This window comes from Pollicipes pollicipes, unplaced genomic scaffold, assembly GCF_011947565.3.
Source record: "Pollicipes pollicipes isolate AB1234 unplaced genomic scaffold, Ppol_2.1 Scaffold_4295;HRSCAF=5057_pilon_pilon_pilon, whole genome shotgun sequence".
Lineage (NCBI taxonomy): Eukaryota > Metazoa > Arthropoda > Thecostraca > Pollicipedomorpha > Pollicipedidae > Pollicipes > Pollicipes pollicipes.
The window spans coordinates 16,731,116-16,758,133 of NW_023596461.1; the positions used below are offsets into that span (position 1 = coordinate 16,731,116).

The 27,018-nt window shown below is 47.3% G+C and overlaps 1 protein-coding gene across 1 annotated transcript; it reads right to left on the minus strand.

Annotated features, from left to right (window-relative positions):
* Positions 1-17,481: 17,481 nt before the first annotated feature.
* LOC119096457 (uncharacterized) lies at positions 17,482-25,100 on the minus strand. The gene is made up of 5 exons (XM_037219362.1): positions 24,976-25,100; positions 24,591-24,671; positions 24,108-24,215; positions 23,177-23,244; positions 17,482-17,964 (listed from the first exon to the last, which is right to left on the minus strand). Exons 1-5 carry the CDS (start codon positions 25,046-25,048, stop codon positions 17,962-17,964), a joined length of 333 nt encoding a protein of 110 aa, XP_037075257.1. The 5' UTR covers positions 25,049-25,100; the 3' UTR covers positions 17,482-17,961.
* Between the last annotated feature and the right edge of the window lie 1,918 nt (positions 25,101-27,018).

The window sequence follows — 27,018 nt, forward strand, 5'->3', positions numbered from 1 at the left end:
GCGTTACCTCCTGCGGTGGTTAAGTCGCACAGAGCGCTGAGGATCACGGAAATGATGACGAGCCTGGACAAAACGCCGGCAGACCGAGTGATGCTGATTTTGGAGAGCATGGCTGCGGTGTGCCCTTGCCCGACGCTGCGGCGTTTGTGGCTGGTGCGTCTGCACGACGGCTCCACCGTCACATTTTGTGGTGACGGGGCGCCAGCCTCTAAAAGTCACGGCGCCTGATGGACACGGTGGAGGACACACGACCCCGGACCCGCCCACTCTCTGACGCGGCCGTGGCGTGGCAGGTCCGCCGTCGGCTCCCAGACACGGCTCGGGCTGTGTGCTCTGGGCCTTGCTACACGTGGCGCAGCACGTCCGCCGTCGGCTCCCAGACACGGCTCGGGCTGTGTGCTCTGGGCCTTGCTACACGTGGCGCAGCACGTCCGCCGTCGGCTCCCAGACACGGCTCGGACTGTGCGCTCTGGGCCTCGCCACACGTGGCGCAGCACGTCCGCCGTCGGCTCCCAGACACGGCTCGGACTGTGCGCTCTGGGCCTCGCCACACGTGGCGCACGTCCGCCGTCGGCTCCCAGACACGGCTCGGGCTGTGCTCTGGGCCTCGCCACACGTGGCGCAGCACGTCCGCCGTCGGCTCCCAGACACGGCTCGGGCTGTGTGCTCTGGGCCTCGCCACACGTGGCGCAGCACGTCCGCCGTCGGCTCCCAGACACGGCTCGGGCTGTGTGCCTGGGCCTCGCCACACGTGGCGCAGCACGTCCGCCGTCGGCTCCCAGACACTGCTCGGGCTGTGTGCTCTGGGCCTACGTCACACGTTGGCGCAGCACGTCCGCCGTCGGCTCCCAGACACGGCTCGGGCTGTGTGCTCTGGGCCTCGGCATATGAAAAAGCAACGTGCAGTTGGCGTTTTAGTTGAATGGGTCCACCTGCACAATATCGTCTAATGGGACAGGAAAGCTAACATTGACGGTGGATTTTCGGAGGAGGCTTTTGACATTTTCTGGCATTGTTTGACGTACGACAGAGTGGAATCGATATAATGACAAAGACCAGACGTGGATATTTTAGTGGATGCTAGTAAATAATACGAAGCACTGTATAAAAAATTATGCAATGCATACCAGACAACACTCAGCTCGCCGGAAGCTTAGGCTTATGCGCTGTGGGGAATATCTTGTTTTTCAGTTTGACGACTATTTTTCCAGTTTGGCGACCAAGGCGGCAAATGAAATGGCTGTTTTAACGTGGCAATGACAGATGAAACATTTAAAACCATTTTAACAATTTGCTCTGAACGTGCCCAGGAATTCCAATCTATGTTTCACGCCAGATTTCGAGGCATGGTGAAACGCATCAACTAATAATGACTTAATAAATCGTAAAACTTAAGAGTATATAAAAAAGACGGCACCAATGGCCTTATTCTTTGTAAGACAATAGATAGACAGATGCATTGATATTTCTGGCACAAGCCTTTTTTTGAAACGCATATCAGTGGTGAATTCCAAATTACTGCCCATCCTACTAAATTTTTCAGTTTCGTTTAAACAGAGAACCACAGCTTTTACAGGTCACCAAAATTCACGGCATTAAACGAGGGGCAATTGCCAGCCATTACCATGACACGGTGCATATGTAACCAAGAATTAAAATACACGAAATATATTTGTACATGCAAATGAACTTAAGTAAACAGGCATCACGCATAGCACATCATTCATGCATGCAAGCGATTTCAAGTAAAAGATATTAAGTAACCGGGCATCGCACATCACACATCACTTAAACGCACAGACGATTTCAATTAAAAAGACATCCAAGTGTTAAAAGCTGCCAATCTGCAGGATGTGATCGGTGACAACAATGAAAGTTTTTGAAAACTATTTGATGACAAAGGTGCAGAAATAGCAACAAAATACAACAAATTGAGTTTTCAACAACAAACTGAGATTTTAATTAAAAAGACATCCAAGTGTTAAAAGCTGCCAATCTGCAGGATGTGATCGGTGACAACAACGAAAGTTTTTGAAAACTATTTGGTGACAAAGGTGCAGAAATGGTGACAAATTACATATATTACATAGTCATATTACAACAGACCATCCCAGTAAGACGACACTCAAAGCATAGCTTTGGTCTGTACTGGTCAACGCTTGCAGCGTAAGCTTGTGTAGAGCACAAGTCAAAGCATTTAGGTTTCGCTGCATGAGAAGGTTGAGCCAGAACATGTTGCCATGCTGCCACGTTGCCATAAAAGCTTAATTAAGATCGTTTTTGGCAGGTGACACAAATATGCTACAAACTGTATGGCATCGGCGCTAACGTCACAGATCAGTGGTGACGCAATGCTTTTCCAATGACCCTCAGATCGGTGCTTTTCACTGATCTTTCAGCCAAGATTCACTTCTTGTACTAAACGACTTAAAATACCAAATAACTAACGTTATTACTAGTCGTAAGAATCGTGGCTGGCCTCAGCACCTTGCGACGAACGTGACCTGCCTGCTGCGCAGCGTTCTACATCATCTTGTCATTTGAGACCGAGGACTTCCGGGACGCTCGTAACTCGGCTGTGAATCGAGTTCTTTGCAAGGCTGTAAGCCACCGTTGGCTGTGTTTGCGTCTTGACAAACTCACTGCCTTGAGCTACACGACTAATGGCCAGTTTTTAAGGCAAAGCGGAGGAGCGTGTTGTTATGGATGGATTGAACCCTGAGAGCGCTATTTCTCCAGCACTGGTATTGCATCAGTATGTTGCGAGATAGTGCATGGGGTTTTTCACGCGCCATTTATGGTTGTGATATGGCCGCTGATCAAATATATTTTCGCCTCTCTTTCGTACATGCGACGCCTTAGGTTTAAAGCGATCCGACGCGTTCATTGGTCTTAAGCCTACCACGCCGGCCACTTACGCCCTGTGCCCTAACCACCGGGACTTTTGGCATGGTTAGCGAATGATATTTTAGTGGAATTGGCCTTTCCGAAACCAACATATTCATGGTCTTTATGGCTCACTTCACTCTATTTATCTTTGTTTTGTGTGGTTTAAGGCATTTATAGCTATACTGTGACGTTTTCTAATAGATCCGGCTTCGGGTGACAGTTAAAGTCGTTCCAAAGTTCAACGGTGACAGAACAGACGCTTTCTCACACCCGCAGGGCATCGCGCATGACGTGGCAGGCATCACTCATGCATGAAAACGATTTTAGGCTAGCACGTATTAACCATCAAGACACTTATCAAATTCGCATAATCGGCCATGATGAGCTCTGTACATGGAAGTCTGGTCGCCGACTACTTAAAACAATAGCCATTTTTTTCTGTCTGCATGGTCCTGTGCCTTGTAAATGACTTTGAAGATCATATAGATATAGATTATAGGGAACCTATTCTTATAAAAAGTCGGCGACTAGATCTTAACGGACAAGGCCCACCATAGCTGAAAATGCGAGTGTGATTATTGCCTTGATGGGTAATGTGTGCCGGCATAAAATCGCTTTCATGTATCAGTGATGCCTGACACGTGATGAGCGATGTCGGTTTAATTGAAATAGTTTACATGCATATGTTACTCGTGACGCGTAATGCCTGGTTACTTGGAATCGCTTACCTCAAATCGCCTGCACCCGTTAATGCAAGTAAAATCGTTGCACGTGAATAATGCGTTACGCTTGACGCCTATTTATTTGAATTCATTTGAATCTACACGTATATGTCGTATATTTTAGTCCTTAGTTAGATATGCTCTGTGTCATAGCAATGGATTGGAACTGCTTCTTGTTAAATCTCCTAAATTTTGGTGATCTGTAAAAACTGTGGCTGATCGTCGAAAGCCTGAAAAATTCAGTAGGATCGGCAGGCAACTTTGAACTTATCGCTGATTTTCGTTCCGACAAACGCATGTGGCCGTAATATCAACAGATCTACCTCTCCATTCTCCTGGCTATCCTACGAGGAATAAGGCTATTACTGCTGATTTTTTTCAGATACATCATGTTCCTCGCAAACGCACTCGACAACTCGCGTGATTTTAAAACATCATGTAACGCGGGCCACGGACTCGCTACACCAGTTGCCAACTAATTACCCAAGCCTGATGGCGCGGTGCTCCCGGGCCGTGGATCCACATATTGCCACTACCATGTTAACACACCCGGCTCTCTACCATATGAGCTGCGGAAACTGGTTGTGATGATGGAGGACCCCCCAGCTCCGCTCAGTCCGATCATTTAGGTGTTCTGTTCTCACCTATCAAGATCGCCCGGAGTTATGCTTGGATGAAAGGGTCGTGATGCATGACAGTCACGTCACGCATTTTATTTCGGGACAGTGATGCCATGAAATAACGTAAGCTATGTTCGAAGCACATGACATTGGTATTTCCTTCTCGTGCGATGAAAAATCCCCATAACATCACTTTTGAGAATAGCTTTGGGAGCCATTGTATGGGAATGTTCAGAAACATAACAGTACAAACGAAAACGGATTTCACGCCTTGTCCATAACGCACTGGAATGCAAGTCAGACGAGCATACGCGTCTTGAATCGCAAATACATGTAATGAACAGTATGAATTATATGGCTTGCTATCTAAAGGATCTCATAGGAAATGTATGTCAGGTTGCCACAATTGGAATCTGAAAGCCCTTTTTCTAAACACTGGTTTCATTTTCAAGGGCGGATGTGCGTGCTACACGAGATACACGCAATGCTGCACGAGATGTGCGTTTGCTGATAAAACTTTTTCGTAAGAACACACTTGGTCACTATGTCCTTGCCTGTGTATATTAGAATGCATACACCGGTCGATGACATCAAAAGCATTATGTGGGACGTTCGTTGAATTAAGCCCGCGTTGCAAATGTCATTTGGTGACAGACAGTGACCTTTCAGCTTGATATTGCGCAAGCCGCAGAATGACAGATTCTCCACCGTAGTCTACGCGGATCTACGTTTGAGGACACCCTGCAGCATGCGCGCCATCTACAGGCATCCTCGAGTGGACCTGCGAGGGCTTCCAACATCCGGTCGGTCCAGTGGGTCTGTGAGTGCCCCTACCATCCGGTCGATCAAGTAAGCCTGTGAGGGTCCCCACCACCCGGTCGGTCCAGTGAGCCTGTGAGGGCCTCCATCATCCGGTCGGGTCGTGTGAGCCTACAAGGGCTCTCACCATCCGGTAGTTTTAAAAAGGCCTGCGACAGCCCCAACATCCGGTCGGTTTAGTGGGTCTGTGAGGGCCTCCACCATTCGGTCGGCCAAGTAAGCCTGTGAGGGTCACCACCACCCCGTTGGTCCTCGTTTTGCCAGCTGAAACGGCCACTGGAGATTCATTCGCTGGAAATTTATGACTAACATTCAAGAATGTCGTTGAATTCCATATAGATAATATAGTGATTGGGTCTGGAGACAGCAGCCGGCGTTTCAGCTCGCTGATGTAATCTTCATTCCACGGACGAGTTTAAACTAGGGGGACTTGACAAGTTTGTTAAACACATGGGTAGCCGTATGAAATGGGTTATAGGTCGGGTTAAGCACATATTTTGAAGAATTTTGGGTGTGGGTACGGGTGTAGATGAACTGTTGATATGAGCTTTTAAGCGTTTGGGTAGGCGCTTTAAGAGATACTATTTACTTTTACTGCTTGCGCTATTTGTACTCACCTTAAGCACCATGGACGCATGAGGATGGGGGTAAGTGGGGGTACATCCCCCTGGGATAGCGGATGGAGTTGGCGAAGAAAATTGTACCCCGAAGTCCCCTAGTTCCAAACATTTACACTGCGTACAGCTGAACCTATTTGGTGATTTATAGACAGATTCAGATGATACGAGCTTCGAAGATGGCATGTGCCTGGACATGGCGGGAAGAGCAATCCACGAAGGAGGCTGGCAGCATCGTTGTCTGCGTTTCATAGCCGTCCGAAATTCCCACCACTTTCGTGGAATTTAGGCTATTAATCATGTCATCTCGTCATTGTTGAACCGAAAAAGAGCTGTATTCAGGAACAGAGCACAGCAATTGTGTCATGTGACTAAATTGGCCGGCATGATGCTTGCCAGGACGTCCAACATATTCGTAATAATCAAACTACTCCAGACATTGAGGGAACCAAAAATTGTTGCTAGATGCCGTAGAATGTGGAACGTTGTGGCATGTGTCAACATGGTTGACAGTGTATCGACGACATCGAGCCACCGCCGGTAAAACCTGACGCCTGTGACGCCCACGGTCGGCCGGTCACGACCGCAGCCACCGCAGCTGCGCCTGCGCCCTCTTCTGCGGCTGCCCATCCAGCCTGTCTGGCGGATGGAGTTGGTTGAGATCCGTGCAGTGGCTGCCTCATCCTGCGTCCTAAAGACCGCCTCACACTGCCTCTTTCCCTGCGAAGCGATGCAAGATGATGCATGGCGGAACGGAGATGAAAATTAGTATGGCCACCAAAATTACGTGCACTTTGAACTAGCAGCCCCGTCGCCTGAGTGGGTTATGTGCAGCTACTGGGATCATTCATTCAGACCATCTGTGTCGTCAGAGACCAGAACAATGCATACCCATCTGTTCTTCATTGATGCTTCTGTACTGTACTGTACTGACTTGATACTTCCTTTTACGTCACCCTCAGCGCCTCGCCAGCCAACGTTTCTATCAGGTGGTTTCGGCGATTCCAAGGCCAAGCTGCTATTTGTGATTGATTTAACCTAGTAGCCCCGCCCATTGTACAATATTGTGTGTGTTTCTGATTGGTTAATAATGACGTTAGATCACATAACTTCCATTTTGCATGGTCAGGGCTCTTTCTGTCGGAGAGAAACATGCAAGACCAATCGTTTGTTACCGTGCATGATCACACTCATTTGACTTGAAGACGCAATACGGCTGTTGATTGTTCGCTTGGACATTGTGGTGTGCAGTGAGCGTCAGTTAGTATGAGCTACTGGCAGAACAACAGCTCTGGACTGGGAAAACCTATGTCGCCTAACTCGCGAGAAGGACTGGCACGAGGGAGGTCGTCACTAGTCTACTTAGCACGCAGGCCGTTAGAAATATGTTACATCAAGCAGTTTACGCCGTTGCGAACCATCCAGCTGAAACATGGATCGCATCCCCGGCTGGAGGATGATGCAGTTAGGAAGGCTGTAGCAGCTCGAAACCAGGCAAGTGCTAAACGAAACCTCGCTCCATGTAAGGGCACTCGGGAGGTCTGGAGGCGTCGTGACACCGTGAAGATGGCCATCGACAGAGTGTATTCTTATTACACGAATCGGTTCAAGAACTCACAACCCGAGACGTGAAATAACATCCGACAGTTCCTCATGTCATCTAAGACGGCGGGGCCTAGGACGGCCAGCGTAGCAGCCGGAAATCCCGGATTTCCGACTGAACTGCTTGCTTGCGTCTGAATCGCTTGTTTGAACCGAACTGACTAGATGGTTTGTTTGCGCCTGCCGACTCTGACGCGGAGGACGCACTGGCGGAGGGCGATCCTGAGGATCTTCCAGTGTCCCGCCCTTCACTTGTGAGCCCCGGTGCGCTTACGATGCGCCCCAACACTTCCCGGAGCTATAAGCACTGTTGCGGCGTATATGCACTTTATGCGGCTATTGGGACCACCATCCATATGTAAAAGGGAGTGTTTCACATTTGTATGGGATTTTGAACTGAAAACGTCATCTTGAAGATCATTCGATGCAGTTGACAGTCCTGCCATTTTTGAGAACTAGAACTGAGAACTGAGAACTAAGAACTAATAACCAGAACAAGATCTAGAACTAGGACTAAGAACTTTTAAAAACCTACTAGTTTCTGAGCCACACGCTCGGGAGGATGGGCAGACTATTTTGGAGAGACTATCTTATTGTCACCCAGGCATCCATGACGCCATAATAATGCCATTAAAATCCGGTCATTCTATAAGCCATACAGCAATCAAGGTTAATATAAATGTGTTTGTCGATTCGCTCATATATGACATTCGTGAGTACAATTTACCACTATAGCTACCGTCAACTGGCTCTAAGCCAATGTCTTGCGAGGTATCATTAAAAAATGAAACAATGACGCAATAAGGGGTATAGTTACTGAACATAAAGATTGTGTTGTTAAAAGCAGTCTTTTCCGCTTAAAAGTATACCAGTGGGTATAAACGAGCTTATGTCTCCCATTTCATGCTTGTTTTAATATCTCCAAATGTGGAACAATCCCCGTAAAGATGTTTCTAGAAGTGACCACGTATCTGCTTAATCTCATCAACCTTTCTTTCGTTAAAGGCGACCTGTCCGAGCAGTGGAAAGCCGCTACTGTGGCTCCTCTGCATTAGAGGGGGACGCCGGGTGTCTTACAGTCAATGTCTGTGAACGTGAAGCTTGCAAGCAGTTGATGTTCTATCTGACGAACCACCAAACGCTGTGCCTACAGCATGACGGGTTCAGGCCGGGTTTGTCGACGGAGGCGACCCTGCTTTACGCTGTCATTCTCGTCACTGAAAGCATCGACTGGGGCGTGATGACGTCACTAGTCACAGCTGACACATTCAAGGTCTTTGACAACGCTGATCATGGCCGTGTCCTGTGCATGCAAGCGCGGCTGGTGTTAAATGTGAGAGTTGGAGTGATCTCGGGATCCACCTTGGTGCCAGCGTTAGTTCTTCACCAATGACCTGCAGAAAACCCTACGCACGGGAAGACTGTCATGTATGCTGACGACACCCAGTCCCTCGATGCTGATGTTTTATCCAATGATCAGGCCTTAAAAGCCCGAGTTGAAAGCTCCCTCTATGCAACAATGAAGTGTTCACTCAGAAACGTCTGAAAGTCACCCGGACTACGCAGACTAACGTCTGAAAGCTACCCAGATTACCTAAAACCGTTGCAGCTTCCCAACCAAAACTGAACAGACCATCTTGAAGGCTAGGCGTCAAAACTTTGACGACGACATCCGAGTTTGTTTCGGTAATGACAAAACTTTGCGTTCACACAGCGTCAAGGTGCTGTGTATCACTCTTGACCTACGCATAGCATGGAATGGACTAGGAGATGCCTTGTCTGTTCTTCAGCGATGCTGCTGCGTGATCGTGGGCCTTGCGAGAATCCGTTACAAGTTGCCTGAGTGTACCAGGTATGCGCTGGTGAAAGCCCCTGTCCTTTCTCACATACGCTGCTGCTTTACCGCGCGGGAACTCCCTAGCGACGCAGAGATCGCACGGGCAGAGGGCGATTAGCTTTGGCGTCCGTGTCGTGGCTGGCCTCGGCCGGCAGGATCACGCGACCCCGCCGCGGCGGCAGTTTGGATGTGCTAACCCACTGCGGCGGCAGTTTGTTGAGCCGCTGACCGAACGTAGTATCGCCGAAATTGCCATCGCGTCACCGTCCCAGTATATCTAACGGTTGCGTGGGCGAGTACTCCGTCGTTCTGAAGTGTCCGTCCGCCGCATGCGTGCTGCAGCTGGCGAGCAGTGGCCGCTTCCCAGAGCGCTAACTTAAATTTGTCCGTCGTGACATTCTGTACCGTGCCACGCGCGCCTGCAACGGCTTTCCGTCTGAGGTAAGAGACTTAATAGTCGTCCCGCACCGCCCCAGCTGTCGAGTGGGCTTGCGGTGCCGTAGAAACGCTGGTATCTCAGTTTAATGAAATCTGGCTGCCTTTTGATGGCATCAATATGTGTTTTTTTTTACTCCGTACCCCTTCACACGCCTCTTATCGTGTGTAGAGTCTTTCAAGTCCATGTATATTTTGAACCATATGTGCGCATTATTTATTGACATAGACTGCATGCAACTCATGGATTGGAGGGTCCGAATGAAATGTCTATCTGTATCTGTATGTCTCATTCCTGCAGTTCTCCTCTCACCGCCGGTAGTTTGTTTTCTTACGCTGCAGCCACTGATTCCTAAATAATTTTGAACGAATGCTGGCTAAATAATATGTCCAGCATTTCTGCCATCTTGACGAGACTGTACATGAAGTTCCCGCGTGCATTTCGCCCGTTGCTTTGGTTTTTAAGCCCCGTCGGTGAATGCACGGGTACTGGATCTACAATTTAAGTGAACCTGGGAACCTGGTAACTCGCGGGGATCAGATTTTCTACTTGATACGATGTCTTATCGACCAGATCGCTTCGTACAATTTGCCACACAGCCACTCAAACTTTCATTCTCCATATACTGTCACACTTGTCCCACATCCTAATCATCTTGCCGGGTCAACCAGTCCCAGATGCGAACGGAGCGGAACCAGACATACCATGTGAAAGGCGCGACCCTTAAATTCGTATCATCAAACGTTGACGGTCTTAGTCGTGAATAGCGGTGTGCCGAAAAGACGGAAGATATTTTCGTGGCTCAAAACAGCAGGTAGATATCCTCCTCCTACAGCACACTCATTCAGTTTAGCCTGACGAAGTGATCTAGTTGAACGAATGGGGAGGTGATGGATACTTTTCTCACGATAACAGCAGGAGCCGAGGTGTCGCCATTCTTTTTAGACCCCGTTTAACGGTGGACGTTTAACGGACTCGGAAGCGCGCCAATGGTTGATCCACTGTACTGCAGGTCGTTACTAACGGGATAGAGCTCACTCTCGGCTGTACTCTCTCACGGACCAAATGATGATGCAAATGTCCCATTCGAAAGCTTTCTGGACCACTGCGACAAACTGAACATAGGACACGCTGTTATAGGAGGTGACTAACTATTGCTTCGATGCGAAGTTAGACAAGCAAAGTGCACGGCAAAGTAAAGCAAATAATCGCTGGTGCGAACAATTGGTCACACAGTATATGGTCGAACATGATTTAATTGACATATGGAGAACTCTATAACCAGACTTAAAACAGTTCACGTGTCATACACCTAACCCTGCCAGCAAATCAATGATTGACTTTTTTCTTAACAAGAAAACCCTCAATGAAAGAAGACCCTCCGCTTTGGCATCGATTGTAGATGCCTGTCTGATCACTGCATGTGTGGTCTCACTGTCAGCATAGGTCACGTGACAGACGGGAAATTATTCTCGAAATTCAATAGTCCCCCGCTGAGTGACGACACGTTCGTGGCTCGAACTAAGCTAAAAATTGCAGAAATAATAAGTGGCAATAAATCCGAAGAAATACCAATGACCACACTTCTCGCAACTGTCTTCTGTGTTCTGAGGGGCTGGGTGATACAATACGATAGCCATAGAAAAAGGAAGCTGAACAAAGACCCAAAGAAATAGGGGTTCAAGTAAACAACGCAGTGAACACGGACTTGCCGATCGAAATCGTTACTGAGCTAGAGGAGAAACGTGATAGTTTGGCCTCCTCACTGACTAAAAGTAACATGTTCCGTCAAAGAACCAATTGGAGACAGCTCACGGAAAAGAGCACTTAATATTTACATGCCCTTAACAAAAGGAGCCATGCGCCGGCAACATTTAGGACATTAAAGCTAGAGCTTACCGAGGAAGAAAAAGAAACAGGTGATGTTAAGAAAATGTTGGAGGAGAGTCGTACCTCGAGACGCTATTTGCCCCCGACCAAAACCTAAATGCACCTGCACAATTTTTAGACGGCATGACACACCTGGACGACCTAAAAGCATTGCTTTGCGAAGGTCAGCTGACTATGGACGAATTAGAAGTAGCGCTTCTCTCGATGAAAACCTCAACGAGTCCGTGTCCAGATGGATTCACCGTACCGTTTTACAAAATGTTTTGGCATGACTTAAAAGGCCTCATTTCTTCTGCTATGATTGAGATGGATAAGGTAGGAACTATTCCGAATATCATTAAGCGCGGCATAGCTGTATTAATATCAAAAAAGAACGAAGATCAAAGACAAATGGAATGGCTTTGGCCAATCAGCCCTGCTGAGCGTTGCATACAAAATATTAACAAAAGCTTTGGCACGAAGACTGAATACAGTAACGAATGAAATAATAAACGAAGATCAGACAGGTTTTCTTCCGGGTGGGTTGATAGGCGAAAATATAAAGCCAACTATCGACATAATTCGGTATGCAAAAATCCACAATACGCCTGGACTGACGCTGTTCTGCGATTGGCGTGAGGCGTACGATTTAGTGGACTGGGTTTACCTGAAAAGTGCAGTCAAAGTTTTAGGCTTCGGACCTACTATGCAGAAGTCGATCAACTTGATACATGATCAGACTGGAGTCATCCAGAGCAGCGCTCGCGTGTAGATAAACGGTCACCTGTCAGAATCGTGCATGATAGCCGAAGGCCTCCGTTAAGGATGTCCACTCAGCTGCCTATTATTCCTGATTTCAATTGAGCCTCTGGCCCATAACCTCAGGTGCTGTAGTGACATCCACTGGCTTACCATAGGGAACGCAGAAATAAATATTTCAGCCTATGGCGATGATACAACTATCATTATGGATGGTTCCGATCAATCCTTTAGGGAATGTTTTCAATGGCTGGATGCTTATCAGGATGTGCCGGTCTATCCCTGAACGGACAAAAGACGCGAGGGGTCTGGATAGGTCAGCAACGAAACCGAGCAGATGCCGCTTGTCCAGAGATTGAAATATCGTGGTAGCATAGCTCAATAGATTACCTTGGAGTAAAATTTGCCCCAACATGCCCCAACGAAGACCTGGGAAATATTAACTCTCCGGAAAAGTAGAAAGGTTGAAAGCCAAACTTAAGCCATGGTTCGGGCGTGGCTTAACTGCGTGCGGAAAGGTACATGTGATAATGTCAGAAGCTCTCTCGTACTTACATATCTAATGACTATCTTACACAAGTGAATCATGCGTCCTTAAGGAGGATAGAAACAATAATATAGGAGTTCATTTGGAAATTATCTCGAGATAGCATTCAAACGTCGGTGATGAAAAACCTTCTTTTCATGGGAGTACTGAGGGTGCCCGATCCATCAGTACAGGCACACAGTCTTACAATGACTTGGATAAAGAAGTTGCTTAATCCAGAGTACAACGCCAAATGGAAGAAAATACTGCAACACAAACTAAACATAAGTGCCGTAGTATCATTATTGCACTGCAATGCCGAGCCGAATAAAATATTGGATCTTCTAGATGGAGGTAAGTTTTGGTCAGAAGCATTAAATGCTTGAATGAAGATCGTACACTCGTTACAGCACAAACTCTCAGCAGCAAACATACTGGCCAAAGTCATATGGAATAACACTGATATGAACCTGGAGCAGAATGTATCATTGCACAAGCGCCACCTGATCCACCGTTCAGTCACTCAAATAAACAACCTTTACAACCACCAGGACCGAAAGCTCCTTAACGCCGACTAATTGCAAGCGCAATTGGGATGTGGGCATTTCCTAACATGGCGGTCTATACTGCATGCTATACCCTGTTCTTGGAAGGAAGTGCTTGCTCAGGAAAAGCCCCCCAATGCAGTCATTCCATGCGTTTATGAGCAGACAAGCAAGTACGTGGGAACAGCGAATTGGGGATATAGTGCGCCCCTACCCTCGGCTCATGCTTCCCTACCGGACAAGGCTCAGACGAAATGGGAACTTAGGCTTGGACCTATGGAGCAAGAACAGTGGACAAAAGTATACAAAGTTCTGTACGACACAAAAGATGACTTCAAACTGAGGTGGCCGCAATTTAGAATCGTCCACAGGATCTTAGCGACGAACCGCATGTCATACCTCTATCGGATAAAAGAGACGAATCAGCGTCCGCGCTGCCAGAGCCATAGCGAGGATATACCACATGTGTTCTGGTTCTGCCCTGGGTCGCTAACTTTCTGGACTGACTTGAGCACGCGTTTGGGACTCCACAGACATTCACTACATGTAACGTTATCACTAGCCTTTACAATCCTGTTGATTCGGTCGGAACACTTACTGAGTCCGCTATTTGACTGAGTTTGCTATTGGGCAAGCAGTATATATGGCAGTGTCGCAATGCATCGTGTGAGCCATATAGCCGAGGTTTCTTTGGGTTTATTCAAAGGTACTCTGATTTAGACAGACATGTGGCTGTGAGCACCAACACAATCTACACTTACGCGGTCGGTGATCTTGAAGAGACTGGCTGTGTTCTTACCTGGTCGAGCAGCACGTTAGCGAAGGGGCACTTACATCGCGTGGATGAGGCAGTTAGCGATAAACTACCGTCAGTACCGGGCGCATTGCCATTGGTGTTCGATCGCGCACGCGCACGAGGAAGTGTGTTAGTGAGTGTGTATGTCATCGTTCCGCATGCCGTCACTACCGGTGTCGACTCCCCGTCGTGGCCATCTGGCTCGGCCCTGCAGAGGGAGCTGTGGGGCTGGGCTGCCGGCTGGGGGTGGCGACCGTCCCGCCCTGCCGCCTGGCGGAGTCTGCAGCCGGCCGGCTAGCGCGCTCGCGCGGCCGGCGGATGGCGTATGTTGCTCTGCGGTGGTTGTCACGGTGGCTCACGGTGCGGCGCCCGCGGCAGGAGGTGACGTTGTCGCGGCCCAGAACGGTGCGTGTGTGTGTGTGTCGTTGTGTGGTTGTTCGACTTAAAAACAAGTAGAAATGTAAACGTTAAGATGCTCACGAATTAACAAAATGTGATGAAGCTAAGAAAAAGAAGCGGATGGGTAGATGCCGGCGATAACGTGCCCTAAAACCAAGGACTGTTAGGCTATAACCTAATGGCAAGTGTCACTAACCCACCGATAAGTGTTTGGTTGCGGCCAGTGACTGCTTTGCTTTCCCTTGACGAAGAAACATACGACGAAGTTTCTGCACAACTGTGGTACTAATTAATAAATGGTTTGAATGGGATGTTTCATCATTGAGGACATTGAAACAAGGATCAGGTATGATGAAGAACAAATTCACTTTAAACTATGGATGTGCTTTTTAAGGGGAAAAGACTGCTCTGATTAAGTGGAAAAGACCGCTCCAGACAACAAAATCCTCTGTCAAGTAAACTACCCCCTTAATATGTTAGAGTTTTATTACGTCATCGTACCCTGCACAACATGGATTGAGAGCCAATTGGCGGCCGTTACATTTGTAAATCGCGCTCACGAACGCCAGATATGAACGCCTGAACATTTATATTTGTCTTGGCCTTGATCACTACATGGCTTATAGAATGGCAGGATTTGAATGACGTTATCATGGTATGAATGCGAAGGTGACTTTGAAATACTCCCCGATATACCTTTTACAATTTTCTCGGGCGTGTAGCTCAGAAACAGGAGAGGCTAAGGTGTTAACAAGGGGAGGATTGTGAACAGCACCGAAAGGTCTTCGAGATAGCTATTTCAGTTTAAAACCCCACTTAAATGTGGAGCACTCCTTTTGAGATCCTGCCACACTTGGTCTCGTTTTTCTCCCTTGTTTCGATCTGTCAGGCTGTGTCTCACCATGATCGCTTCAGTCGCCTTTTCGAGGTCGATTATCAGTGTCGGTCTCGTTCCGTCAGGTCATGACACGCTGGGGATGACACGCATGACACGCCGTCAGGTCATGACACGCTGGGGCGCGAATGCAGGAGCCAGACGCTGCGGGGGAAACACTTCCGTAATGAGTTTAAGTGTGGTGTTAGCGACCCACTAGACTCACTATTTTGTATTGCAGTCGAGATTCCAGCCCAGTCGTCGTGACTGATCACAAGACTTTTTAGAATTCGGACGGCATTGGCTCACCGCTGGCAAAAATACAGATACCAGGTAAAGCGGAAGGAATTTGTGCTACAATTGAGCTATATGTAATTCGATGTTTTTCGGAACCAAGTGCTCTCAACTGAATTGAATTTTAAGAGAACGCCGCGTGGTAAATGCGACATTGCAACTTCTTGCCTCTTACATGCACCAGCAGCTTTAAGAACATGCATATGGGCTTTAACTGCATCGGCATGCCTGCGTGCTATGCGATCGCATATCTGCGCTCCCGTACTAAACCCGTGCACTTGGTGTCGAAATTGTAAATCATCATTCTCATACGCCTTAGTGCTTCGTAAGACATGTGCTAGAATATGTGAGCCGACATTGCAAGCATATTTGCCTCATTCGAGAATCCTGTTCATCCATGGGTTCTTGCTTACTGAACACTCTTCATGCCATGCTCCTTGTGCCATGTACAGATATTGTTGACATCGCGGTGATCTGTCTTGTCGCGTCAGAATGACCGTCAAAAAATTGAGGAACCCAGGGCATGAACTTATCTGTCCCGAACAGCAGTGTGTATGCGTAAATGGCGCTTGATATAATAATATATAATGTTCTACGCGTATACTAGTTAACAATTATCTCTTGTCCTCAGGATTCAAGAAACGTTAACCTCTAAATCTCAGGATTCAGAAGTTATTATCTTCTACTACTCGTGTATTATCTTCTGTTAATAAGGGCATGTTGTCGAAATGTCAAGGCACCATCTGCATTCTTTTGTTTTTTCTTTTATGAATAAGGCTATTACTACTGTCTTTTCTTGAGTAGAAGTGCTGAAGAGTATAAGCTGTGAATAATGGCCTGTAGAGCATAGCACAGATGTCGTATATGTGCATTGGCAGGAGATGTGATATCGCTGATGAGAAAAGACCAGACGGTTCTGCGGAGATACATCAACGTATGTAAGTTTTTGAAGTATAAGCTTTGCCCTGAGCTCTGATATCGCACATTACTTCCCGCAGTACGATAAATGTCGTGTATAAGCAAAGACTGTAAGTCATTTCTGTGGACGTAACGACGGGGTATCTGTTTGCAGCTTAAGTTTTGTTGTGTACCACTCATGTCGTGTATGGGTTTCTGCAGTGGAAGTACCGTCGCGCATAAGTTAAGACTGTGAATGTCTGTCGTAGAAGTAATGTCGGGTATATGCTTTATCAGTATGCTACACCGTGTATGAGTTTTCGCAGGAACATCAGTGTGATGCATGAGTGAATACTACATCAGTTTTTGCAGTAGAGCAACGACGAATATATGTTTTTGAAGCATACGTTTTGTCGAGTGGCACTCGTGGCATGCATGCAATAGAAGCAATGTCGTTTATAAATGTCAGTCTATTTTGGCCTTTCGTGACATGAACCTTGCGGGTAAACAGAAATGGTCTGAATGAACCCCTACCGTCTTAACGCTTATTTCAGTGCCTTCAATATCCGTCTTGACGTGTTGACATAGATTTTAACTGTGGCTATCAGAACGACCACTTTTTACTTTCGTGAACTCTGGTGATTTCACATCTGACCTAAGGTCACAAAGTTGATAGGCATTTTCCATGGTTTGGCAAAATCTTCACAACGGTACCTTTTTTCTCATACGACATCTGGAAGTTTGAGATTCCAAGGGCGAGGTCAACTTCCCCGGCCGGGAGCGCTTGTCCCAGACCCCCGGCCGGGCGCAGGTTAAAGCAGCAAGGTACCGTGCGTTCTTGGCTGACAGGCGGATTCCTTGGTCATACCACCGCAGGGACGCTACCGGGAGGGGGGAGTGGACATGCCCCCCCCCCCCCCCAAGTCGAGGTGTTTGCTCTAGGCATGGATTCAAATCAAGTACAGCATTAAACTATGCGCCGATGGCCACCTACGCTTTTATTCCCTCAAGCGGCCGACTGAAAGGGCAATCGCGCGTACGAACTCTTTCAAGCGAACGTGCAAATTGAACAGTCTTGATTGGTGTGGTTTGATATTAGCTGGAGTAGTGACCATCTAAAATAGCCAGTTCCTCAGGTTCTTGGAAACAAATTCTGGACACCCCTGACTTCCAAGCACACAGCGTGTTCATACGCTAAGTCCAGCTTTAGGACTCGCATTCTTTCCCGCGTAGCAGGTTTCCCTTGTCATAAAAACAGCTTGATGCAGAAGCTAGGTCACTGAAATCACCCTAGGTAGCGTAACGAACACATCAGGACGACGCACTTGCACATAAAACACCGTTTTGGCTCGGAAATGACGCACTGCGACGTATGCTGCCGACGTGTTGGTATTCTCTCCATGCAGCTCCTTCTGTCTCCACCATCCCATAATGCTTGCGTTTGTCAGGTTGTGACGCATTCACTGTAAAGGAAATGAAGTTGCTGAGCCTCTGCAACAACCGCCGGACAGTCGCTCTTCCGCCCCATAAAAAGCCCCAGTCAAAGCACACGAGTAAATTTTCGCGAGGCTTGAATGTCGTTTTTCACCTTACTATTGGATGCGATCTCAGCTCGCTAAATTGCGCGCTGCTGCTAGTTCGACAGATAATGTGCTAAGAGAGCACTGGAGGAGCTGTATCACGACATTGGCAGAGGCATTCAGCTCCCTGTGACTAGCTGCATCCCCTCACCCTACCGCAAGAATCGCCGAACTAAATTTTTCTCAGTCAAACTACAATCGATAGCCCTGGGTTTCACGACCCGACAGACGTCTCTTGAGCTCGCCACAGGGTCACGAATGACGTCAAAATTCACGTGGCAATGCATCGATGACTTTGCTCTGATCTGCTATGCCACGTAAACTGCGACTTTCGGGGCAAAAAGTGGTAAATGCACGTACTAATTTGCTGACTGGGTGGGATACAGAAGTTGAGTTTGTTGGAAGGAGCCGACGTCGGATCACTGATCCGACGTCGTGATCACTGATCCGAGTAGAATTACGCATTTTTGCGATAAATAAATTGCCCAGGATATGATATATCTACATGGCATTGGCATGTGTCATCCTGCCAAACCTTAGATCAAGGTCGAGCCAAATCTTGAGTTCAATCAAAGAAAAAGCACTTCCGGGAAAAGGGTATCAAAGTCTGTGGCTGTGGGACGCCGACAGCGAAGACGCCGGTGGCTTAACAAGGCAGTTATGATCTAGTAATTACAGCCTACGATAACCTAACGTGCTAGGTCGTCCGTCGCCTTCCGTCCTCGACCCACCTACCATGTATGAAAGCCTCTAGATAGCGTACAAAACGATATACCTGTGGTTACGTATTCCATAAAAATAACAACATCACGGGTGGAGGTGATACCCCCCTACCCCTTACCCCTTTATCGCTTTAGAGTCGGTGCACACAAATTAACCGTTTCAGCTATATCAAAGTTGAGTGCAACTTTGACGTTTGCGATTGAAAAAACTGCCGACAAAGGTCTAGTAATTGGAGCTTCTTATCATATAGTCTGGCGCACAACAAATAAATAAATCGCGTTTCCAAGGCAATGGTGTGTCGCATGGTTGTGGGGTGTGGATTATGAATGCACACTACAGGTATATGTCGCCTCTGGTCTGTCCGATGCTGTTCTAATGGATTGATGAATGTGCTGACGGGATGTTAGAAGGCAGCGTGCGTAGACTTCTTTTGGGATTAACACATCTTTGCATCGACATGATTCACGCTGTTTTAAAACGTTTGAAATGATCTGGAAAGTAATGTTCGAAGCACTATTTTTCGGTGGTTGCTTCCTGTGAGTTTGCATTTTGGAAGTGGAAATCCTGCATTGTCACTCAGATCTTCCACACGCTAGAACAGACCGTCAACGCGTCGAGATATGTTAACACCAATTTATGAAGTTGCTTCATTTTTTCATTCACTCGGTAAGTGAAACGCGTTACGGCAGGGCCTTTTTAAGGATTTTGCAGTATAGGGGGGGGGGGGGAAGGGACATCCTAATGGCATGATTGCCACCAAATATGGATTATAATAACCTACCACGAATTCCGATTTCTCCTCGGATTCAGACCACTCCAATCTTGCGTTTATATGATAAAGCATTTGGCGAACTGCTTTAATAATTGCGGGTGCATATCATACACCATACGTGAACTGAACTGATAAATGGCGTCACGAAACGGAGCTGGAATGGGATAGCTGTGAATGTGTGTGGGGGAGGGAGAGGTATCTGGTCAGTGAGAACAATTCGGCCGAGCGTGGAATCATTTTCCCCTCATTTAACGTGCTAAAAAGAACCTGGACTGCGGTCACAACCCTCGCGTTCCCAGTGTGGGATAGATTCAATACACACTTAACCTTCGGGGTTGCAGTAGGTGCCGTCTTCTGGATATATATTGTTGAGAAGTTCCTCAAGCGTTTTGTCAAGTACCATGCAAGTGTAAGCGGACGATGTTAATCCGGTGTGCCGTGTGGTGACCAGAGCCATGTCAGCCCAGGAGCGAAGCATACCTTCATAACGATCACGTATGAACATGCACTATGGATGCCACCGCAGGGGCGAACAATGTTAATCCGGTGTGCCGTGTGGTAACCAGAGCCATGTCAGCCCAGGAGCGAAGTATACCTTCATAACGATCACGTATGAACATGCACTATGGATGCCACCGCAGGGGCGAGCAGAGGGGCAAGAATACAATTCATTCCCACTCTAATTCTTGGCCATTTTTCCCAAACTCATGCTATTGTGCACACTCGTGGGCTGCCAAAATGCATGTCAAGGTTATGCTCAGAGGTGTTTATGCTCAGGTCGCGTACCTGAGCATGAAAGTGCTGGATAATCAGAAGGCACAATTCTGGATGTTTTAGTTGGCGTATATTCATAAGGATGTGATACATGCAGTATTTGATAACAGTGCACGTACCTTCGATGCCCATCTCCCTGAATACGATACCGCTCAGGAGGCCCCGCTGTCAGGAGGTCCCAATGCGTTCAGGAGGCCCTTAAAAATCCTGCCCCAAGCTGAAAATTCGTGGCGCCGACAAGAACGACGCGGTTTTGCCGGGTCAGTCGCTGAGGAGCCCCTTAAAAGATAGGGGAGGGGACAAACGTGACCACGCTTCTACCTAGTTTTCTTTAATACGCTGTTATAGTGCCAACTGTTAAATGCGGTACTTCTCCCAGTTTTTTGCCTATACTCGTTGGGACAGTTGCACCCAGTCCCCTCCCAGTCTCCTCGCTGACTCCATGTCGCATCAAACAGCAGCGGCCAGTGACATCAAGCCTCGCGTCATAGGACGCTGAGCGTTGCTGGGCTTAAATGTACTTTTGCGCTGTTCTTGTAGGGAAAATATGAAAATCAACTCAACCAATTAAAGTGGCTCGCCCCGGACTAACCCAGAGATACTAGGCCTACATCTCACCGACCCCAGTTTTGGTCCTCGACAACGACAGCCGTGCTTCCGATGTGGTGACACAAACCCTCCAGAGGTTGTTGCCGGTTTCGGAATGAAACTTCCTGCAGCTGCCAGAGTGGGGGACAAAAGTCCAGGGTGTGCCGGCAGCGCTCAGAATAATTGAGTGGTTTGACGCAAGGCCTGATTATAGACGGGGGAAGGAAACCAACTGAAGAGCCTGGCCGCAAGCTCGGTGTGATATTGGCAGAAATTCAAGAAGCCATATAGACCATGAGAATGTCGTGCAGCTTGCCGCTAATGAGGTAGGTGCGTACCCCAGCAAAAGGATCAAAGTTAGAATTTTAGTGACAGTGCTAACAAACGGCAGAGAAATTGGAACTCAGGTGGAAACAGGGTCAGATATGCCGCAGAACAAAGAAAGCAGCACCAGTCCTCCGCCGCATATTCAGCACTCATGGTTTTCCCTTAAGTTTGATCACTGAAAATGAGATACCATTCACTTCTGCAGAGTTTTGAATGCATAATGAAACGATGGGGAATCCTGCACACGTTAACACTTCTTTATCGCCACCTCCAAATGACGTAGTAAAAAATTTGGTACATAATCTAAAGAACTAGTTGAATAAATCTCAGTATGGAGACGTTGAGGAAAATGGGGCTCAATTTCTAGCTTCAGGGAAAAATGCTCCCCATCCCACCACCGTGCACGCGCCAAGTAAAGTTTTTTTTTCTGAAGCGAACTTGGAGAGCAAAGCCGAGCCCCGTGAAGCCAAACTTCAGGAAAACAATGATCGAGAGAACAATACAGATGTTGGCCCCAGCGTTTCCACCAAGTGGAAGTCCTTTGCGGCCCGCGTGGAGTACAAAAATCGTCTGCGTATTTTTGTTATATTTTTGGCAGGAAATCCGTCTTTCCATGGAAAAGTGGGAGAGGTAGCGAGATGTGTATGGGACAGAAAGTAACTATATGAGTAGAAGTACTTTGCGGTTCGTGTGGAGTGCAAAAATCGTTTTGTGCATGCTTGTTAATTTTTTTGCCCCACATCCGTCTTTCCATGGCCATGTATACCAGGTACGATCATTCAGCAACCTGGCCGCTAAGACGCGTAATCCCGCGACGTCATTGTTTGCCCATAATGTTGGCATTGGAGCTACGTCGCGAGGTACGCAGGAGCCACCTGACTAGACGCGAGTTAATGCCGTCAGTGAAATAAGAATCCGCTGAGGAAATGCCAGGGGGCTGTGTCTTTCGCTAAGCCGCCTATGACAGCCAAACTAATGACTAAGTGGATTGCGTCAAATATACAAATATGAGACTTATATTACTCACTCACATAGTGGAAGCACCGCATAACACTGCGTTGACCAAGGATGACCTGATGTGTTAGGCCATAGAAGGTGGCGCCTTTGCTGCTTGACGTGTGGTAGGCAAAATCTTGAATTTATGTGGACACATTTATCATGGCATTTTAATAGCATATTAAGAGCATGGTGAAAATTTAATTGACCTATGGCGACCTAACATGAGGTTAGAAAGACTCAACTTAGAAGACTCAACTCAAAGACTCAACTGATAAAGATGTCATGCAATGCAATGCGTTAAAGCCACAGACAATAAGGGGTAACCGCATAATAACAACAAGAGCATGGATAAGAATCGAAAGCTGGTACCTAGAATAGAGCTAATGCGACGTTTTGGTTCGATTGGACATGACAGAGTATGGATGTCGACCAAACTTTGACAAGACGAGAAATTTATCACGACACACATTCACTGCACAAGAAAACGAAGTCGTGAAATACGCATAATATCACATGCTATTTCTTTTGAGGCAATATGCTCAGTTTTTTTTTTTTTTGGTGCTTTCGTCACAACGTTGAATGCCACAGAAACGACTCGCACGACTCATTTTCCATCGCTTCAAGTAAAAGTCAGTAAACGCAAATGCTTCAAAAAGGTGATCATGCTCTCATGCTGCTGTAGCTGCTACAAATGCATTATATTCTAGGTCATCCCGGAACATGCTAGGCTAGAATAAATACTGTTATTGTGTCATGGTGCAACCAACATTGCATATAATAATTATGAGTTGAACTGAAATGAACATGCTCATTAAACACATATATTAAAAAGGGCGCATATCTGGAAACTATGCTCATTGTAGTGAAGGGTGTATTCAGGCTAACTTTGGAATCCATTCCACAGCTGCATACCTGCCAGAATTTCTTGCAAGGCGGGAAGTCCGGCTCGTCCTCGCACGGTACAGCTCCCGTATGATTAACTGCGAAAGAGAGCGTGTGATCGGAGGAAGAATATCCTCTAACATTCTGATGATATTTCACCGAAAACCAAATGCTGTGTTTCAAGCTGCATATCTTTTTCCTGACTCAAGTCGGTGGCCAATAATGGTTGATTGCGGCAGACGACGCACAGCTAACAGATGACTTAACAGACTACGGTGTTCCGACCTCGAACGTGATTTTAGGCTTCCTACAGCCAGGTCTAACACACCACCGAATATTCGGGATCGAGTTTTTTTCTGTAAGAGCAAACCGGTCAGTACTACCCGGCATGAACATCATTTATTTACTATCAAACACAATGTCCTATATTGATGTGACAATCCCGTAACTTCATAGAGGTACAAGAATTTTGATTTTCAAATGGCACTTATTTACATTATGCCCTTTCAGGTGCTTCGATATCCTCTTAACTATTCGCCAGGATAAAAAAAAAATTAGCATTGCTATGTCAATACAATGTCAAGTACAAAACTGGACGCACGTAGATGCGTGTCCTTTTATAAGAAAACATGCATACCCCAGAAGCGTAATTAATTTCTCGATTTTGTGATATCCGTATCACAAGTACGTCGGTGAAGAAATGTGCAGAATGTATTAAAACAACCGAATTACAATCAGTCAGCCGTAATTAAATCAAAATAAAAAATTCATTATTTGATCAAGGTTGACATTGAAATACGGTCGCATCTTGCAATCTAGGCATTGCATCCCAAAATTCCATGAGAGAGATCTAAGCCTCGTCCACACATGTCGTTGCAACGAACAATTACTCTTTACAACCTACGATCTGTTTTTGTTTCCAAAATCATTTAAACGGTTAGAATCTGGACGCTTTACTTACACTTTGGTTCGCAGTTCTTCTTTTCGCATCCCCAATCGTTCGTTACACAGAAGCACTTGTTGCAGCCAGCCACTCCCAGCTCACCAGAGCGACACTTCGTCGTCACGACTGCAACACGTCAGCCAGTTTATATGTTTCTCTGGCAGCTGAAGCTAGACGGTCGCTCGAATTGCAGTTTGGGGCGAAACATGCAGGATGCATAGTTCCCACCGATAGCAAATAATACAACTGGGAAGCACTGCTATTGGCGGCGAGCTGTTCATTTCTGTGCAGCCGTTTTGCAACATGTTATTCCGCTTTACTGAAACAGTCAGATCAGCCGGTCCGTTCTCTAGCAGTATTCTAATCATCAACTTCGCGAGCATTGTACTGCCTCTTGTGTGTGAGGGGAAGGGGACAGGGGTGACCACAACTGTTTTTTCCGGTTGCAGTAACAATAGCATTAACAGTGGGATAACAGATCAGCAATGGTTGTGTACTTACCGCGACATTTCTTATCTCCGCAGTACGGCTTATCGATGTCTTTGCAGTCGCCATCAGTTTTACATTTAGTAGGCTTTACATCTGCCGAGAATGACAGGACAATAACATGGCGTTGTAACGATATCGAGACCCCTGCGTAGCATTCCTTAGACAAGACTCCATACTAGAAAACCATATTGCGATAAGGATATACACCGAAAAGATGTTTGGCGCTTGCATTAGGGTTTGCTAATCGGGCACGGCGCCACATGTTGGTTACACGTTTGATCGTGAACACAGTAAACCAACCCAATTCGTCGCTGCTTTTCATGACAACCATCATGACAAGCAACAAGCAACAGTATGGTAAAGGGGACACCAGAGTGTGGATCGTCTGATTCCTGACCTGCTGGACCAGCTGTTGTGACGTGGCTGAGTATGCCGGCCACGATGCAGATGAGGATGATTTTGGAGAACATTCCCGTCGACTGATGACTGGTCGTGTGGGCGACGCGGCCCCGGCTTCATGCTTATATGGCAGAGGGCACGACCTCACCACAAAGCGTGATGGACCACGGAGGCCCACCTGACAGCGCAGTTTCACTGCGCCAACACTGGCCATAACATGTCAATCGGCATACCGATGATTCACTTAAAACTGCATTCGAATTGGTTGCTGCAGGTGACCTCGGGGTTTGAATACTTTCTAAGCAGAGCGCGTTGCGCGTACCCTGAACCCACCATCCAAGTTGTGCTTCCCAGTCCAACGAACAACGTTTCGTTCGCCACTTCGCCAGATGGACTGCGAAGGGCTTTAGCGTCCCGCAGCGCCACGACACGGCCGCCCCATTCTGTGTTAGCCTCCATTAACCTGTTGCTAGCTGATCAGGCCATGTCAGTCGGGTCCAGCAATGCACCCGCTCTGTGACTTGTATTCAGTGATGGTGAATGACAAGTCCAGCGTATTTTCCTGGACCATGGAGGCAACATTATGTGGTACGCAGGCGAAGAAACTTCTCGGAATATGGGGATGCCAAAACCGATTTGGACGCTAAATATTTCCATTCATTGCTATGGGATTAATAATCAGCATCTTTGAAGGACAGGATGGCATGGCACCTATCCCCCCCCCCCCCCACACTCGTTCTTACGCATATGGTTTGCCTTCTAACCCATTTCTGGCACGGCTCTCCGTTAGAAGAGGCTGCCACCCGCTTGCAGATAACGCGGATGATAAATGTCGGGCTGGCTATCGAAGCTTGTTTTTGTCCGGGTCATCGATTGGTTGCACAGATTGGTGCGACAGATGGCAGGTCCCTATCTTTTACTTAGGCCGCAACGCACAACTAGACACTTACACTGCAGTCGTCTTTTAGCAAAACCCCTCTCCGACGAGACTATTGACTGAGTTTTTTCTCCGTGCATTCAAATAGCTCACTCGAGTCCCATCCGGCCACACAGATTCGCTCTGCTTCTCCTCGCTCATCGTCTGATCCTGAATCACCAAAGTGCCACACCTTCCCGGAGCGAAAACCGGAAAAGGCTAAAGGTAAGGCTCGCAGTGGAGGTCTCCCACGATGGCTGCAGTCGTGCTCTTCTAACCACTTCTCACAGGAATCCCATAGCCAGACATTGTCATTGATAGTCAAAAGTACTCTGATCCCAACCAAACGACAAAACTGTGTCTCAACTTGCGCAAAACCTGCGCAAGCTTTGACTAGCGATGCAATGTGTTATCATTACCATTGTCATATCAGGTGATGAGTACCTATGGAGAAGTAAAATCACTGCGGAATGGAAGGCGCTTGCGTCTGAAAATGAAGCATGCACCTGACTGAAGAGTCCCGCAGTGACCTCTGTTGAGGGCTTTACTGCAGCTAAAGGGCATCACGCGCGTCGTTTTTAGAACGGAGTCGAGCACAATTCTGAGAACTTGGCGTAGTCGTTGACCGCCGCGTTTGACGCATTTGTCCGCGTGTGAGTCAAACGCATAAGTGGATGCGCAAATGTTGATGCTCATGCTTCTACGGAAACGGTGGAGGCACAGATGGTTTCAGAATTAAAGTAGAAACGTCATATTCAGGTTTATTCTATCCATGCGTCACCATAGGAAGAATGTTAAATTTGAAGGACAAGTAGCTGGAGATCACCGTATCTGGTAGCGGTTAAGCTCATACCCCTTTCGTGGCACTTTAACATGACTTACCGTACTTTTTGTTGCGTACGAAGAACTGATTAAGGGCCTGCTGTGCCCTTCGCCGACGCGAATTATGTTCCAGAAATTCTTCCACTGGTATCAAAATAGCTTTCACAAGGAGCCCTTGCATGCCTTGGCAGAAGATCGAGATAGACGAACAGGAATGGCAAAGCCGCGAGTGTATAACGGTGGATGACAAGCAGTGCAGGGCCTGATCTGGCTTCTGAAAGCTTCAAGGCCATACTGAAAATG

What these genes read in the sequence shown, in the direction of transcription:
- LOC119096457 (XM_037219362.1), bottom strand. Translation starts at nt 25,048, where the DNA reads ATGTTCTCCAAAATCATCCTCATCTGCATCGTGGCCGGCATACTCAGC. An exon ending in CGGAGATAAGAAATGTCGCG is followed by an intron (nt 24,216 to 24,590) that starts GTAAGTACACAA and finishes GACGTGTTGCAG; the next exon opens with TCGTGACGACGAAGTGTCGC. An exon ending in GAAGAACTGCGAACCAAAGT is followed by an intron (nt 23,245 to 24,107) that starts GTAAGTAAAGCG and finishes TCTCTTTCGCAG; the next exon opens with TTAATCATACGGGAGCTGTA.